The sequence below is a fragment of the Engystomops pustulosus genome, chromosome 4 (genome assembly GCF_040894005.1).
Source record: "Engystomops pustulosus chromosome 4, aEngPut4.maternal, whole genome shotgun sequence".
NCBI classification, from domain to species: Eukaryota; Metazoa; Chordata; class Amphibia; order Anura; family Leptodactylidae; genus Engystomops; species Engystomops pustulosus.
This window is the reverse complement of record NC_092414.1, coordinates 200524240-200543483: the sequence shown is the minus strand read 5'-3', so window position 1 is coordinate 200543483 and position 19244 is coordinate 200524240. Positions and strand designations below refer to the sequence as shown.

General features: G+C 41.9%; 1 protein-coding gene and 3 non-coding genes across 4 annotated transcripts; 3 read left to right on the top strand and 1 right to left on the bottom strand.

Annotated features, from left to right (window-relative positions):
- The first annotated feature begins 2796 nt into the window (after positions 1–2796).
- Positions 2797–2868, top strand: TRNAG-UCC (transfer RNA glycine (anticodon UCC)). The gene has a single exon. It is a non-coding gene; the product is annotated as a tRNA-Gly (tRNA).
- Positions 2869–3035: 167 nt separating this feature from the next.
- Positions 3036–9434, top strand: LOC140128055 (kelch repeat and BTB domain-containing protein 8-like). The gene is made up of 5 exons (XM_072149420.1): positions 3036–3139; positions 5671–5774; positions 6385–6463; positions 6787–7014; positions 7932–9434. The coding sequence occupies exons 2-5, from the start codon at positions 5711–5713 to the stop codon at positions 9358–9360; spliced, it is 1800 nt and encodes a 599-aa protein (XP_072005521.1). The 5' UTR covers positions 3036–3139; positions 5671–5710; the 3' UTR covers positions 9361–9434.
- Positions 9435–11859: 2425 nt separating this feature from the next.
- TRNAM-CAU (transfer RNA methionine (anticodon CAU)) lies at positions 11860–11932 on the top strand. The gene has a single exon. It is a non-coding gene; the product is annotated as a tRNA-Met (tRNA).
- Positions 11933–17233: 5301 nt separating this feature from the next.
- On the bottom strand, positions 17234–17305 carry TRNAH-GUG (transfer RNA histidin (anticodon GUG)). Its single transcript has one exon. It is a non-coding gene; the product is annotated as a tRNA-His (tRNA).
- Between the last annotated feature and the right edge of the window lie 1939 nt (positions 17306–19244).

Sequence of the window (19244 nt, the reverse complement as noted above, 5' to 3'; positions counted from 1 at the left end):
AAAGGAATAAGGAAGTGCATCGTTATATACATATTATGCTGCACATTGTACATCATAATATGTATATAACAGTGCACCTCTTCCACACTACACACCTGAGTCAGTCCAGATAAGAAATATTGCAGGAGGAGACAGAAGAACAACAAGACTGGAATCCCTCCTCTTTACTTGAACTGCTCTATATGTGTGTGTATATGTGATGTGTATATGCTCTATATGTGTGTATATGTGATGTGTATATGCTCTATATGTGTGTATATGTGATGTGTATATGCTCTATATGTGTGTATATGTGATGTGTATATGCTCTATATGTGTGTATATGTGATGTGTATATGCTCTATATGTGTGTATATGCTCTATATGTGTGTATATGTGATGTGTATATGCTCTATATGTGTATATGTGATGTGTATATGCTCTATATGTGTGTATATGTGATGTGTATATGCTCTATATGTGTGTATATGTGATGTGTATATGCTCTATATGTGTGTATATGTGATGTGTATATGCTCTATATGTGTGTATATGCTCTATATGTGTGTATATGTGATTTGTATATGCTCTATATGTGTGTGTATATGTGATGTGTATATGCTCTATATTCGTGTGTATATATGTCATATGTATATGCTTTATGTGTGTGTATATATTCTTTGTGTTTGTGGTATGTGTATATACTGTATGTGTGTGTATTTGCTGTGTGCCTGTATATGGTATTGTATGTAAGTGTGTATATGTGATGTGTATATGCTCTAAAAGTGTGTGCATATGTGATGGGAATACATTACAGTGTATTTGTATAAGTAATGTGTGTATACAGTGGTGTGTATAAGCCTAAATCCACACTACCGTTCCTTCCCTCTGTTAAAAAAGTGAAGAATGAAGGTTTAACGTATCAGTTAAAAGATCCCATTGACATCAATGTAAATTTTATGTCATCCGTTATCATAAGTTTTGGCAGGTATCCATTATCCATGTGCTTCTTTCAAGTGGAGGAAAAGTACCGCAGCCTGCATAATTATTCCACTCCAGAAAACGCATGGATAACGGATTCCTGCCTAAAAGGAACATAACTGATGCCATCAAATTTACACTGATGTTAATGGGATTTTTCATTAATATGTTAAACCTCCACCTCGGTTAATCCTCCATTCTTTACTTTTTTAATGGAGGAAAGGAACGAAAGTGTGAAATGACCCTAAGAATGATATACACTTTGTATAAGATGTGTATATAGGCCCCCTACTTAAGAACGCCTGACTTACAGACGACCCCTAGTTACAAAAGGACCTCTGGATGTTGGTAAGTTACTGTACTTTAGTCCTAGGCTACAATAAACAGCTAGAACAGTTATCACAGGTGTCTGTAATGAAGCTTTACTGTTAATCCTGATTCTTATGAAAACCCAACATTATTAAAATCCAATTGTCACAGAGACCAAAAAATTTCTGGCTGAGATTACAATGATAAAATATACAGTTCCGACAAACCTACCTACTGTGTAACCTGGGGAAGTGTATATAGGGTATCTGTGCATAAATGTGTGTGTATGAGTGTATAAATGTGTATGTGTATAACATTGTATAAAGGAATGAAGATCTGTATGTGTATAAGATGATATAATCCTTTATTAGTTGCACAGTGGGGGAATTCATGACCTCCCTGGACTAGTAAGGAGTAGAGAAACCAACACTAGAAAGGGACAATGATCTGAATATATGTATATAAGTATATAGATGTGTGCATATGAGTGTATAGTGTGAGATTTTAGCTTACATGTGAGCGTATACAAATATTTTTTTAGAGGGAAATATACAGGGGCGGAACTAGAAGTGACAGTCACTTCTAGTCCCGCCCCTAGAAGAAATGGATCCATTATTCAATCAGTTTTTTTGATGGAAACTGCAAAACAGAAGACAAAAAGCAGATGAAAACTGACCCTCAGACGAAGCAAGTAGCACAAAACCTTTAAAAAAAATAATAAAAAACTAGAGACTCTTTCCAGGCTTCAGATAAATGTCCCTCTTTGTGTCGTAAAAATGTGACGCACACAAAAGCGCTAGGAATCATTGCTGGCGCTCTCTGCACTCCCCCTTCTCAATGAGATGTCACTATGTTTATGATACACCTTTTTTTTAGAATTTGTGGCCCAAAGTCACTGCCGGCCTATGGAGCGAGCGGGGCGGTCCGGGGAAGAGGCAGCGCCCGGACCGCCCCCTCATGAATACATCGGACCGCTTTGCGCTGCATTGTACGCTGCCGCAGTTTTTGATAGCGTTACCGGAGGTTTCCGCTAATGCTATCACTCTAACACTGTGGTGTTTGTTCAAGCACTAGGAGCTGCTTACCGGGTGACAGGTCCTCTTTAAGGACACCCGACTTACAGACGACCCATAGTTAAAGACGGACCCCTCTGCCCACTGTGACCTCTGGTGAAGCTCTCTGGATGTTACTATAGTCCCAGGCTGCAATGATCAGCTGTAAGGTGTCTGTAATGAAGCTTTATTGATAATTATTGGTCCAATTACAACAAAAAATTTTGAAACTCCAATTGTCACTGGGGCAAAAAAATGTTTTGTCTGGATCTACCATTATAAAACATACAGTTTCGACTTACAAATTCAACTTAAGAACAAACCTACGGACCCTATTTTGTATGTAACCTGGGGACTGCCTGTATTTATGTAACTACATTGTGATAAATGGCTGAGCACGATCCTAGAATCCTCTGCAGCGGTTACAGAGCGCACTACAGTCACAGACCCCTCCCACCCCATGTGCATTCTGCAGGCGTTGGTGGTATAGTGGTGAGCATAGCTGCCTTCCAAGCAGTTGACCCGGGTTCGATTCCCGGCCAACGCAGTAAGTTTTTTTTTGTTTTAATTACCTTTATAAAATCAATTAAAATGTAACTATTATCCTAATTTTCTTACTTTTTTAAAACTTTACAAATTATGTTGTCATTTTCCATCAACATAACAGAATTCCCCCGACTTCCCTCAAGCACTTTACTATTATTACAGCACAGAGGCAGCTGGAGGCTCGGGGGGGAATATAAGGGGTTAAGTTACCACTTCCTCTGAGATTCCCTGCTGTGCAGATCCTGGGAGTTGTCCATTAATCCGGCATCAAGGTGAATGAGCTTTACCTTTATATGTTATGATGAGCACAAATCTGCTGCAAAATTTTCAGAACATTTTTGTAGATTTGTTAAGATTTATTTTTGCTACAAATTTGGGAGTAAAACTATACAAACCTTGCTTTAGAAAGCCTTGTATGTATATACATGCTTACATATGTGCTATAGGTATATAAAGAATCTATGATATGACCCGCTCAGAAAGGTTTTATTACATGGCAGATTTTAGGGTTGTTTAGTATTTTCCTTGGTAGGAATCAAAGGCTGATGGATTTGCTATTTGTAAGGCTGTGCTATGTACCCATAATGCCACCGGCCACCAGCACCGATGGTGTAATTTAGGGCGTCTGCACCTTGATGCAAAATCTGTACTGAGCCTTGTATCATTTATAGTACTGATCTCTGTATATGGGGAAAACTCTCTGCCATTGGATCCCCTAAGGGCGCGTTCACACGATCCGCTAGCGTCACGTTCGTAACGCCGCGGAACGTGTGAACGCGCCCTAAGGCTCCTGGTCTGGGGTGTGATTTAACCCTCTTCATGCCCTGCTGTTACCAAAGTATGTGCACCAGGTCCAGACAATGATGTATTATTTATAGTACTGGTAAAAGAAGCCTTATGGGCGCCAGTAGTGGATTATAATATAGGTGGTTTAGGCGTTAGCCAGAAACCAAGCCTCCTAGGGGGCCCATGGCCATCCAAACCACCCACCAAGTTTGATCCTGAGAAGGGCTTTCACCCATGAAATCCTCTTACACCTAACTGTTCCTGCTCTCAATACACATGTACACAAGAGCCATTAAAGGACCTTTTGAAGGGTCCTCAAACTGCAGATTGACAGCAGCAGAAGGGGAACATCCTCCATTCCCCAACAATATGATTCTAGTACCAGATGTAGGAAGTGATTGCAGACTTGTAGGCCCCATAATATTCATACAGCCCAGGCCCCATAATATTCATACAGCCCAGGCCCCATAATATTCATACAGCCCAGGCCCCATAATATTCATACAGCCCAGGGCCTATGGCAGTCATAATCCCCCCTCTAAATCTAATGTAAATCTCTGCCCCCCAAACTTTGTATTATGATGAATGATCAATGAACTTGTGGATCCTACATCTAGTTATACTGGGGTCACCATTTTATGAAAACGGGTCTATAAACTCATAGGAGGAGATCTATCAGAAGTGTCTGAGGTAAAACTGTTGAAGTGTCCCATGGAAACCAATCAGAGCTCAGCTTTCATTTTATAAACAGCTGTGGGAAAATGAAAACTGAGCTCTGATTGGTTGCCAGGGGCATATAGAACAGTTCTGCTCCCCATATTAGCCTTGTGATCAGGGCCCTCACTCCTGTTGTTCCATATGACTGTTTGTACTGTGTAATGTAATATTATATTTGTATGTCCTGCTATGATTTGTAAAGCGCTGCAGGATATATAAATATTATCATTATTATTATAAGCAGGACTGGCTGCTCGCTTGTCTTTACTATAGGGGACACATGACTCTTACCAAAGCTTCAGGCGACATTCCCAAACCCACTGTACAGCTAAATATAATGATGTGTGGTTATTTACTGCCCTAAGGTCATGACTAAGAATGTGACCTGCCCCGACAGATGTCCATGTAGCTTGAGGGTTGCTTCTTGAGGAAATACTGCCCTCTAATGGCAGTTATTAAAAGAAGTTCTATCCAAATATACTTTCCTGTTATACTCTTATTTATTTATTTATTTTTTTAATAAATTGGCATCAACAATTTTGCTCCTTTGATCTAACGAGCTGGGCAAGGCCCTGGCGGTTTCTGGAAACCACCTCTCAATTTCCTGTTTTGAGCAATCTCATACTATGTGGTTTTGTAGAGTGATCCTCAGCACAGGGATGTATTTTTGGGCAGTAAAAATATACTTGAGGGCCCGTTCACACGTTCCGCTAGTTGACGCGAGGCTAGCGCACATGGGGCGAGTCTCGGGACGATCGCATATGAGTTTCCCGGGAAACGCCTGTGATCGATAACCCGATCGCATGCGTTTCTCTGGATACGCATATGCAATCGTCCCAAGCTCCACCCCCTGTGTGCTAGCCTCGCGATATGAAGTAGCGGAATGTGTGAACGTGCCTTGAGGCCCATAACTTAACCATTATCAACTGTATGGTGTGTCTCCCGACACACAGGAAATAGTGGGAGATGGCCACTGTACCAATCCGTCTCCAAGGAGGGTCAACACTCTGCCTTGTGGTTGGTTGCATCGCCCCCACTAAGTATTTCCTGTGTGCCAGGAAGAGGAGATAGATTGGCCTCACTTTGTTATGTAATTAGACCCTAGGTTCTCCCATTTTGCATTGACTTTTATTCCCTCGGAAACTGAGATTGCTTCCCGCCTGATATTGTTGGCCCAGACAGTATTTTCGTACCTCCCCCCTAGAATCCCCCTTATGACTTGGGAACTTTAACATTGCATACATTTGTCCAACGCTGATCAGATTCTTCTGGAAATTAACGTTATTATGTGATTTCAAAGACTTCACGATCATTCCCCCCCTGGCTCACCACCCGGCTACATGCAGCACATTAAGGAGGACTATGGGGACAACCATGAAACACGGGGAAAGGCCATCATTGATGGTAAGATATCAATCCTGAATGACCCAGAGCAGTTCTAATATCTCCACGTGTAGAGTACATTTCTACCTGGCCATGTTTTCTTCTAGAACAGTGGTGGCGAACCTATGGCACTGGTGCCAGAGGTGGCACTCGGAGCCCTTTCTGTGGGCACTCAGGCCTTCACTCCAACATAGTTTGCCAGCTGGGACTCAAGGCTTTCTCCTGTGATCCAATACAGCCTAGGACGTTCCATGCTCAGAGCTATGTGGCTGCCAGGACTACATGAGGAGCGAGAAGGTGTGGATAGAGATAGATTGTCATTGGAGCTCCTGCTCCTGATTCTTCATCTTCAGGGGGCCCTGGAGGGAAGCTACAATCCAAATTTTTCCATCATCTTTCTATTGTATTGGTGAATTCAGGACGCCAATACGATTAAAACCTGTGATACAGCAGGGATCAATAAGTTACTGCTTAAATTGTCATGTTGGCACTTTGTGACATATAAGTGGGTTTTGGTTGTCACTTGGGCACTCTGTCTCCAAAAGGTTCGCCACCACTGTTCTAGAATGATGTTGGTCTTTTCATTTTATGTGAATTTATGTTTTCCTTTCTTTCTGGGTCTATTGATCAGGATTACGAGAGTTGTATGTGCATGAAATCCTATGTGATGCCACTATTGTGACGGCAGGTAAAAGGTTCCCTTGTCACCGGTAAGTCCTGATCACTACAGTATGTACATGGAGTGAAAATAATCACGGCTTATGGAAGTTTTAATTGTATTCCAAACAATATACTGTATAGAGGAACAAAGCCTAAAAAATGAGAACTATTGGTGAGTTTTTAATTGGATTTAAAGGGATTGTAAGGTGGGGGGTGGGGGAGGCTTAGTTGAAGAAACATACTGGACACAAACCATGACAGAAGTGCCACTGTTTCTAGTAAAAAAAAAAATTCTTCTTTAACTTTAAGGGATATTCAAACATTTATAGGTCATTCTATTTTGGCCCCAACTGATCCTTCGTCTCTTCTGCAGAGTTGTCCTATCGTCAGTCAGTCCTTACTTTCGAGCGCTTTTCACTTGTCCAATGAAGGAGTCACAAAGCTGTGAGGTTTCTCTTTTGGACATCCCGTCATCAGTCGTGAAGGTTATCCTGGTTTTTATATATACTGGTGAAGCTTTCCTCAGCATGGAGAACATAGAGGAGCTGTTTACTGTGTCCTGTCGCCTGCAGATTAGGCCCTTGCAGGATCTGTGCAACAGGTAGGGGGAGCATCGTACACCTAAAAACTGTAAACCTAGTTGTATGCCCGATCAAATGGCCTCAAATACTGTTGAGACATGAGGTCCATAGAACCTCCTGTGTACAGTGAGGAGATCATGTTGCGCTTTCCAGCTCACCATAGTAATGTAATCCATTTGGGCCACCAATTGGATCCACAAAAGTTGATGTTGTCCAGGAAGTTACTCATCTTCTCCAGTACTCCAGAAGTTACTTGTCTACTCTCCTACAGCACTTCCAGTCACTGGAAGCCTCTGTTAGTTTACAGAAGCCAGCACTCCCCTTTCCAACCCCTGCCACTGGAGAGCGAAACCACCGGTGGAGGTGTTTATAGGGGTGTATTTTTATGAGGATGCCAGAAAGCAAACACTCCTTGTGGTTATACTGCTTAAATCTATCAGGATATTTTTGGACAATAAACTACCGATTGACTGTTTGCTTATGACCACAAATAATCCTTTAGGAACTGTGTATCTTGCGTATGTGACCTTCAGAGGTTCATGACTCGATCCACCTCTGACCACTCTACTACAACCTATACTCTGGTCAAGTGACCATGATAGATTTATGGACATATTTTTCCAATTATAATGGTCACATGCAAACCCAATATTCTAAGCCAGTTTCCAATCCAAACCAAATTCATTGACCTTTTAGGGACAGTAGATGATCCGTGAGGCAGGGACTCCCAGCATTGGAGTTGTTTAGGTCTCTTCACAGCATTCCACCACACAGGCCCAATTTGGTTCGGTAATGGTTACGGGAAAGGAATCAACAGTAACTGGAGCTGTGCTGTGTGCTACTATCAGAGCTGCTGGTTTTATATTGATTTATTTTGCCACCCTTGTTAGAATTTATATTTAACCCTAGTCTAGTAATTGTATCTTTTCTATTTCAGGTTCCTTAGCAAAAATATGCACCATGAAAATTGCTTACGGATCTACAGACTGGCTCGTAGTCATAATGACCAAAGCCTACTGGACACAGCTATGAATTGCATTAGCCAACACATCGCCAGTTTATCTGAAAAAGAGGACTTCCTCCATCTTGAGCTTTCAGAGGTAACCAGAATCCTCTCTTCCGACCAGTTGATGGTCTCATCAGAACTAACCATCTATAACCTTGCATGCCGATGGTGGAAATACCAATCCACTGAAGACAATCCTCTTCCTGAAGAGCTCCTTAAGGTTGTCAGATTCCCACTTATGACCCCAGAAGAGTTAGCAGGTGTCAACGTTGATATACTTTCTGCAAACCCATCTCAAAACTCAACAGAATTCAATTTACGCCAAGGAATGTTTGACGAGCGGATAGTATGCACAGAAAGGGGTTACGTACTTGAGGAATATGATGAATATGATTATTACATGAATTCATATGATCCCATTACAAACACTTGGGAAAAACTTCCTTATATTGGTCCTTATGATGGAGCTGGACTTGTAGTTGTTGGTTCCAAATTGTATGTATCTGGTGGAATGGATGAAAGGTATTCTGTTTCCGAGGAATTTAATGTGTATGACTCAATAAAGAATGAATGGAAGGAATTGCCACCAATGTCTAGGCCCAGATATCTACATGGATTCCTACATTACAGAGATGTTTTATATGCGTTGGGTGGAAGTGACAAGGATAGAATACTTTATTCAGCAGAATGTTTCAATCTGATAGAGAACCGTTGGAGTTCCACCTCCTTTCTGCCTTTGCCGTTGCGTAGTTTTGTTTCGGCACAGTTCAGAGGTAGGTTGTTTCTCATAGGAGGGTACACTGGCTCGGATAAGACATCCTTACAGTATCAGGGGTTTCTTATATATGATATAGCCTCCGACACATGGTCCCAGTTTCCAGGCCATGTGGTGATTTCGACTGCAGGTGCTGTTGTTTTAGATGACAAGTTGTACGTCATCGCAAATTATGACTCCAGACTAGGACGTTTACATTCAGATCCACCCTATTATGAGCAAAATAGAAGTGTTTGTATGGATCACTTTGGAAGAATTTGTCACTTTAACATTCCACCCATCTGGAAAAGTCTTGAAGCAGTGGTTGTTTGGAGACGTAGGATCTACATTATTGGAGGTATCGAAAGTGATGAATCTCGTCCTGAAGAGATATTCTACTGGACCCCTGGAGAATCTGAATGGACAAAGTGTCTCACAAAAGTCCCTTTCTCTTTACTAGGTGATGGAGCGTTAACCATGCAAGTTCCTATGAGGCGTTTCCAAACTCTAATTCCTGGGAGAAAGTTGGAATATAATTTTTTTACTGGGGGTGAAGAAAATAAAGAACGAGGGGAACAGTGGTGGGAGTCAGACCATTCTGTATAGACAATTTTTTTCTATGAACCGTTTAGCTTTTAACTGAATAAGAAATAATAAAATGTTTCATGCACATGTGAAAATTTCAGGTTTTTTTTTTTTTTTCCTTTGGCACAACGTCTTTAATGGACTTGAATGGGTTCTTCTGTGACATACGAGTTAAGTTCCTAACATGTTAATTGGTGGTGTTTCAGTAATGGGGACCCCCATGGATCATGAGCATCCCTCCCATGGGACCTCAACAGAACAGCAGGTTAGTCCCAACTTCTTGTCACTTGAGACTGCCTTTAATGGCCTATACAGGGAGGGATGGCCCTAAACTTAAAAATAATGCTAGGATACAGTAGCAAACTCAGACTAGGACCCTGTCCCTAGTATCACCCAGAAAACTATACAAAAAAGCAGGGATGCCCATAATATATCACAAGCTATGAAAACTTTCTTGTAGGTAAGTATCAAACCACATACATTTAAAAAGCACTATCAGTGCTAGAACAAACCAGTAGACCCCATGCCTATAGAGTAATAGGTAAAACGCAACAGCAGTAAAAGAAGATATCGTCAAATAAATGTCAAGTCCACAAGTGTGGTATAGATGTAGGAGCTAGGCACCGGGAGCTAAAGAGGTACCCACGCGTTTCGCCTGCTTAACCAGGCTTCCTCAGGGGTGGTTTTACTGCTGTTGCGTTTTACCTTATTATAGCTATTACTCATTACTCTGATAGTGCTTTTTAAATGTATGCGTTTGATACTTGCCTACAATAAAGTTTTAATAGCTTGTGATATATTATGGGCATCCCTGCTTTTTTGTATAGTTTGAATGTTTCATTTGGATGCCGATAGGTTATTACTTTCAGACCCTACTCTACATATTTAATAGTATCACCCAGCACCAATCACGGGAGCTAACTTCCGGCAGCAATTAGATTGATGAGGCGCTTGAGTGCTGGTATTAAAGTGCTAGTGGCCAACACTTTAGGTAGAATTGGATCTCCCTCTCCATGAGCTCATTGTAGAGCACCAATGCTACCCAAGATGGCAGAAAAATCAATTTTGTCACCAATGACTTTCCCAGCGACATTTAAAACGGTTAACTCCCGCACAGTGCTGGCATTACCAGTGGGGGAGTCCAAGCCAGACCCAAATGTTGTCACTGGGGTCCACTCATCCATAGTCCCAGATCATAGCTATCAACTTTCTGAAGAGGGTAAGATGGACCAAGGATGCCACCTTGCCAATCTCCCCATTCCTAGAACAGTGCTGGGCCATCTCATTCAGATCCAAAGAGAAGGAAGGGACCGATTGTTGCATGTAGGGGGACCTCCTGTTCCATTAACAAGAAGGGAAAGGGCTGTATGGTAAATTTAAGTTAAAACTTCTCTGAGGGCCACATGTATTACAGTTTGTCCACCTGAAAACAGGAGTACAAGCCGTGATCTATTCACAAATTCCGGTGCAGAGCCGGTTGGGTGGGAAGAGGGTGGTGTCGGGTGCGCAGTGGGCTGGCATGGGGTGTTTTCCCATTGCCTATGGTGCAATTTTACACCAGGCCAGTGGTGGCGCCGTGCATTGCATCAGAGCCTCCTGATAGATCCGGCGAGGGAGCATCAGACACTAAAAAGTTTTGTCAGCCTATGATTAATGTGACCCAAAAATATACTTTGGTGATGTTTATATTGGCCGAACTCCTTTAGATCCTGCGCACTCAAAGGTTGTCGAACCGGTCGTCCCACCAATACTGGATTTGTGATAAAATTTAGCTAAAGTAAGTCCACTATCAAGGATTTTCTTTGCATTGATTTTTGGATACACAAACATAGGTTATACAATTTTCCTAAATATTTTTTGGTTCCTATGCCATTTATTTTTCTAAAACTCCACTCTATGAAAAATGAAAAAAAACACAAAACCCCCAAAATGCTTTTGGCATCAGAAATAAGGAAAATAATTTATTTAATAAAAGACAAGAATTCTTTAAATAAATAAATTTCCCCATTAAATCCAGTGCGCTGTGACACTGATGCTGAAGGAAACAGAACCAGTATCAAAGCAAAAAAGATTTTATTAGAAATGTAGCCTAAAACAACAAGACTCTACTTACATATTTGTTTATTTCATGTGTATATGTGTATATATATATATATATATATATATACTGTGATCTGAATTCTATAATAGTTTTTTCTGCAAAGAGCAAAATCTCTTTAATGATTAATATAAAAATGCAAAAAATAAAAATTCACATCTTCCCATACCGGGAGTCGAACCCGGGCCGCCTGGGTGAAAACCAGGAATCCTAACCGCTAGACCATATGGGAGCTGCTGGTAGTTGTGGCAGATAGCAGGGCAGGTATCCTGTACTATAGCAGAGATTCTCTCCATTCTGTCATGCTCTACTCTCTCAGGTTGGCACATCGGGGTCTGCACGGCTGTTCATAGACCTGATCCTCCTCCCATGTACAGGTCATACACCCTACACTAGCGCTGTGGATGCCTGGCCTCTCAGCTGCCTCGTTAGCGCAGTAGGTAGCGCGTCAGTCTCATAATCTGAAGGTCGTGAGTTCGATCCTCACACGGGGCACATGTTTTTGCAATTTAACCAATGAGTATTAGATGTGCTAAATAACCAGAAACAAATTACATAATTGATATTTTAGTCAATATATTTATAAGACCAAATAATTAGGAATAAAAAACAAAAATTTTCACATTCCCATACCGGGAGTCGAACCCGGGCCGCCTGGGTGAAAACCAGGAATCCTAACCGCTAGACCATATGGGACTGCATGCTACATAGCAGCAAATAGTGGAGGTGGAGAGTACGGAGCACACATGGTCATGTGACACGGCAGGCTGTCCTGTGAGCAGGTTTGCCGAGGAGAGCGGCTGCAGTGTAATACTGAGGCTATAGCTCAGGGGTCAGGAACCTTTGTGGCTGAGAGAGCCATAAGCGCCACATATCTGCGAGAGCCGTACAATATTTAAAGGGACACAGACAGAACAATGGCTCCAGCAGTTATTACTACAGCAAGGAGTGTTCCTCCCCCCTGTACTAAGCCTTGCTGTACTAATGACTGCTGGAGCCATTGTTCTGTCAGTGGCCCTTTAAAAGTGTCGGTCTTAACCCCTACATGACTCAGTCTCTTTTGGCCTTAAGGACGCGGTCCCATTTTTCAAATCTGGCCTGTGTCACTATAAGTGGTTATAGCTTTGGAACGCTATGAGATATCCAGGGGATTTTGAGATTGTTTTCTCGTGACACATTGTACTTCAAATTAGTTTAAAAATTTGGATGAAATCTTTTGTGTTTAGTTATGAAAAAAAACTAAATTTGGCAAAAATTTGGAAAAATTCTTTATTTTCAACGTTCTAAATTCTCTACTTTTGATGCAGATAGTCATAGCACCCAAATAAATTCATAACTTACATTTCCCAAATGTCTGCTTTATGTTGGCATGGTTTTTTAAGGTTCCACATATTTTACTAGAATTTAGGTATCATTTTTCGCATTTTTTGTAAAATCACCAAAACCCGCATTTAGATGTACCTGCTCAACTTCTAATTGACACTGAGAGGCCTAAATAATAGTGAGACTCGTAAATTACCCCATTGTGGAAACTACACACCTCAACGTATGAAAAACCACTTTTAAGAAGTTTTTTTTAACCCTTTAGGTGTTTAATAGGGGTTAAAACAAAATGGAGGTGCAATCTGCATATTGTAATATTTTTTCACAATACACTCATTTTGGGTGGAAAATTAAACATTTACAATGGATTAAATGAATAAAGGCTCCACAAAGTTTATTACCCAATCTCTCCCGAGTACACGGATACCCAATATGTGGTGGTAACCTGCTGTATGGGCGCACGGCCGGGCATAGAAGGGAAGGAGGCGCCATCCAGATCAGATTTTCTATGTCACATTGTACAGGCTATAATTTTTTTATTTTTTTTAATGTGGACCTATAGGATAAAAACCACCTAAACAACAACACAAAAGGGTGGTGGTCACCAGTACAAGACATTACATTCCACAGTGGGATATCAAAAACCAGGCACATAAGGAAAGTCACATGATGGGTAGTAAAAATGTTACCAATGCCCATAACAGGGCATAATATGGGCCACACGTGCCTACCAGTAAAGTTTGAAGTCACCTGACCACCACCACAGCACCCCGACGCACGTTTCGCCGTCGTTTCCTCAAGCCTGTGCTTAGTGGAGTAGCCGCGACTAGTAGCCTCATGTCCGGCTACTCCACGCCCCAGTAGCCGCATAAAAAAATTTGCATATACATGTAATAAAGTTTTGTAAAAGACACCCGGGACGTGAGGATTAGCCCAAAAAAGGGCTATCCTCACGTCCCATCCATCCACCTACCACCCCTTCTACCTTTATAGGTAGAATCGGGGTGGTAGGTGCCCTTTAAGGGCCAAGTGTGTGTAATAAGGGTGGGTGGGAAGAAAAAAATTCTCCTGGTGGGGAGAAATAAAGGCTGTTGATATGTAATAAAAGGCATGAAATTATGGCTTTTGTAATATAATAAGGGCTACTGGTGGCTACTGGTATGTAATATGGAGGTGGGGGTGGATAGTGGCTAGTAGGTGGTCAGAAACCAGTTAATACAAAGCAAATTACTGTGCAAAAGTAGTAAAACATACAATCACTTTGTAAAATTGCTTTTATTCTCATAATGACATGAAATGAACAGGTCATTTTTGATGCAGTGTATTCTGTAAAAGCCAAAAAAATCTTTGTTTGATAATGTTGTTTGTTTTCCATCCACTGTCCAATAACATTCCAAGAATGTGAGGTTGCACCACTAAAAGGGAACCTACCACCATCGATCTACCTATAATGGTAGATCGGGTGGTAGGTGGATCTATAGGACGTGAGGATGGCCCGCAAATTTTTAATAACTTTTATTCCCCTAATATGTAAATTTTGTAAAGAGGCTACGGGGGCGTGGAGTAAAAAGGCCTAACCGCACATATAGATCCACCTACCCCCGATCTACCTTTATAGGTAGATCTGTGGTGGTAGGTTCTCTTTAAGGAATTATCATACATTTTGAAATGTTATATTTTTCTACAAAATAATAAAATTTTCTGCCACATTTGAGACAAAAACTAAAAGTGCCGTGACCCGGATTCGAACCGGGGTTGCTGCGGCCACAACGCAGAGTACTAACCACTATACGATCCAACTGGTGGGGATGCTATGGTCTGGCAGTTGTCATCTAAGGTCACTGTGATGACCTCACACCGTGGACTCCTCCTTGTATTATCATCAGCTTTGGACTTCACCATAGAGTATGCTAGGTCCACACGCACCCCACTTGTCAGTTTCGGCACAGATGCTGAGAAGGCCTTTGATTGGGTCGGTTGGCTCTACATGTTTAAGACCTTAGAAAAATTTGGGATCCTAGACAGCTTCATAGGAGCCGGGAACTCTTTGTACAGACCCCCCAGCTCTAGAGTGCAGTCAACGACATCTTCTCTTCGGCCTTTATGATCGGAAATGGGACGCGTCAGGGCCGCCCCCTCTCCCCATACCTCTATATCTTAGTAATGGAAACTTTACTACAGCAAATACGACAGGACCCTGACATACCGGGACATAAGATACAACACACCAGACATAAAACAGCCGCCTTCTCGGACGATTTACCAGTTATAATTTCTAACCCAGCCCAAGCCCTAGAAGTTATCGCAACACTGTTTGCAGACTTTGGAGCCCCAATAAATTTCAACGTTAATTTTGATAAATCAGAATTTCTTAATATCACCCTCCCTACCAAAGTCGCGAGGCAATCACAAACATCCATCGCTTTCCAATAGTCCCCGTTTTCTCTGAAATACTTCTTCAGCTCCCCAAAAGAACAGCTGATCTTTTTCGTGTTAACTACGTTCCGTTATTAGAAGTCGTTGACTTACCCCTACAGTCGCTTTCCATACCATCTTTCCATATGGTATGGTTTACCATACCATAGCATCTCTGGGCACCCAGTTACAGCGATCCCTTACTACCCACTATGAACATTTACAGATTTGGGGTATACCACACTCACATCTTACCTCAAGTATCAGCTGCCTGTTAGCACCGGTACTTAAAGGGAACCTCTCATCAGAAATTGGCCTACTAAATTATTACCAGCATGTTGTCAACCAGATGAACAGCTTCACAATCCTGTTTCTTTTGTGGCCCAACTTGGTCGCCACATCAAGAAAATCCACTTCGAAATCAGGTGTAAATTGGTTGTATAAAGTCAGGGAGGCGGAGAGTTTAACACTAAAGTCAAGCTCTCCCCATCCCTGAATACATTCTACCCAGTGATTGATGTCATGAGCGGACTTTACGAGATCTGATTAATGATTTCCCTCGACACAGGAGCATCAATTACATTGAAGGGGGCATTCGGAGGCAGGGAGAGCTTTACTTCAGTGTTAAACTCTCCGCCTCCATGACTTCATAAAACCAATTTACACCTGGCTTCAAAGTTGATTTTCTGGATGAAGCCACCACACCAGACCATGGAAGAAACATGATCTAGAAGCTGCTCAGCTGCTTGATGGCATACAGGTAGTGGTTTATTTGGCCAATCTCTGATGACGGGTTCCCTTTAAAGTAGGGAGATACCTACAGAGCCAATGGAAATTCCTTCCTAAGGTCCCAGGAGGCATGACAGCCTCACTTTTAGGTAGATAGATGGAGCCCCTACGTATATAGAGAAAAGGCAAAGAGATTTAAAGGGGAATTTATTCCGAGAATATGAACGTCTGACACAAATACCCATGATGATATAAATAAATGAATACAACAATACTCAATGTCATTTGTCACAAAATGGAGCTTAAATAGTTTGATTTTATAATTTACTAAATTTATGGCCTCTCTTAAGTAGGTGGAGTTATCACCAAGATGGCCGCCACTGGAAACTACAAGTCCCAAGATCCTTTCGTTCTCAGTAACTCCTCCTACCACTTATGCTCTGCTAACAGTGATGATATAACAGACTTTCTTGCTCGGTTATCATAGTAATGATGTGTAACTGCCATCCCTGCACATCACCACTACACTGGCCATACTGAATGCACTGCAACCAACCGACTACAGCCAAACTTAGTGCTGATCACATGACCTGCCCAGGCAGCTGCAGGACATGTGATATGGACATGTGACCAGCGGCCATCTTCTGTCCTGTGGATGCTCTGCAACGGACCGCGCTGAGGAAATTCACGGACTTATTATTCATTACAGTCTATGTCACCAGCATTTTCTGCTAAGGGTGGTAAAATTTTGAATACCAACTAATTACATATTAGCTTCTATTTTGAGTGCTCATTTGTATATGAATTATGCTGATTCCTGGAATACCCCTTTAAACATCACTCTCAAACTGATGGAGACTAAGCAGATTCTCCAGAACGCCCCTGGGTGCTCCAAATGTATTAAAGTCCAAGAAAACTTGTATAAGTTACTCACAAGATGGTATATAGCTCCAGAGCTGTTACACCCTATTGATAGTACCATTCCTAGGGAGTGCTGGCGATGCGGGGTAGTAGAGAGGGGTATTTACCACTTATGGGAGCTCAGTGATATAATGGGTTAACAGTTTTTGTGCGACCACCATAGCCCTAGAACCAGCTGCAATGTTACTCTGGAAACCATCGAAGTTCTCCAAACCAAGAAAACATGATCTCCCTACCACCCTGATAACCACAGCGAAACTTCTAATCTCTAGGCAGAACCTCCGACCTCGCAAATTTAATGTTGCTTCATCAGGGCTAAAATGGGACACACACACCCTTAAGGAACTAACATAAATTTTGCACAAAAATAATACAATTTTCTGCCACATTTGAGACAAAAACTAAAAGTGCCGTGACCCGGATTCGAACCGGGGTTGCTGCGGCCACAACGCAGAGTACTAACCACTATACGATCACGGCTGGTGGGGATGCTGTGGTCTGGCAGTTGTCATCTAAGGTCACTCTGATGACCTCACACCATGGACTCCTCCTTGTATTATCATCAGCTTTGTACTTCTCCATTTTTCAGCAAAATTTAGGAATGGTTAGAGAAAAAAAATAAAAATTAATAAAAACTTTACATTTTCCAAAAAAAAAAATATTTTAGTGTAGAAGAGTGAAACCTCTCTAGGAGGGGTCCTAGAGATCCCGCACCATTTAGGTCTTTACCACCTACTATCAATGTCACTACCAAAAAATAAACTTCTGAATCTAGGAATTAGCTGGGAAGTGATTATTAACCCCTTCCCACTGCTGCCCTTTTTCGATTTTACAGTTCCATTTTTTACTCCCCTTCTTCACAAAATCCGTAGCTTTTTAAAAATTTTTGTACGAGAACTTGTTTTCTGCGTAACCCATTGTACTTCCTAGCGGCAGCATTTTTATTTTCCATGCCTGGAACATGTACTGTAAAGCGGGAAAAAAAATTTCAACCACTTATGCGCTATTTTCTTGTGGGCTCGGTTTTTACAGCTTTCACCCTGCACTCCCAATGACGCCGCCTCTTTATTCTTCGGGTCAGTGCGATGATGTGGAGACTAAATTTATATTGGTTCTAAAAAATGTAAATCTTTTGAAAAAAAAAAAAAAAAAAAAAGGTCTTCATTTTGCCATCTTCTGACGCTAATAACTTTTTTGCACTTTGGCGTCTGCGAGGGGTAATTTTTTGTGGGATATCATGACTTTTTATTGCTACCATTTTGCGGATTATGAGACATTTTGATCACCCTCTGTAAGGGTCCTGGCCGCCATAGCAACAGGCCAACACCCACCGATGACATCACATGGGGGCACCGACCGGATCCAATCAATTGCTTCTAATTTCAATAATAACTTTGTCATACTTTCGTGTACGCCCTTTAAATCACCTATCGATCACGGGTGTTGCTAGTGGATGTTTGCAGTAATCAGTCTCCAAGGAAAGGGCTCAACCATGTTCACACATTGGGTTTTCAGATGCAGCTTTCAAAGCCAAAATTAGCTGTGAATCACAATGGGTGAGAACGTGTCAATGAGAGAAGCTCCTCCTCTATTTTTCATGCCCCTCCTGGTTTGGGCACCGAAAACTGCATCTGAAGAAAGCAGTGGGTGAACGTTCATCTGATTAGACCAGCAGTCAGGATGGGATCAGCAGCCCCATAGTCATGTACTTATTACACATCCCTAAGTCAATGTACCGAATCCCTGATCCCCCATGCTCCTCCCATTTTATCGTTATTATTGGCAGTCCATAGAAAGGACTGCCGAGTGCATTGAGGTTGTAAGAAATTTCCAGTAAACCATCAGGGGGGGAATAACCAAAGCTTATAGAGCCAGAAGCAGTGGTGGTCCTGGTTCCTGGTCACTAGGGACAGCACCGGGGGCTTCTCCGAGTGCTACAAGGAATAAAGCAGCTGATCGGTATGGAGGCTCCATCAAAAAAAAGGGGTTGTCCCAAGTTTTCCCAGACACAGGCACACAAAGGCTGCAGCTGTCCCTGCTCCCGGGACTTACCACATGCTCCTGAAAGGGAGCCAGGTAATGTGAAATAAAGTTTTATAAAGTAGTGAAATGATTCAGAATGCTGACCAGGACATTTTTAAACTCATCATTGCCTATGCTGTTGGAACCCATCACCTGCTAAAAATGACATTCCTGGTGACAGGTTCGCTTTAAGTGCTGTGATCTGCAATTTCTGACTCTCTCATATAACTGAATGGCCCCCACCAATATACATATCGGTCCGTATTGACATCTATTGCACCCGGTCACGTTGCAGTAAGCACAGCAGGGCCGGTGGTGTCACACAACAAAATATAGTACAACAATATTTTGTTGTGTAGCACCGCAGGCCCTGCTCTATGGAGAGGGGAGGGGTGAG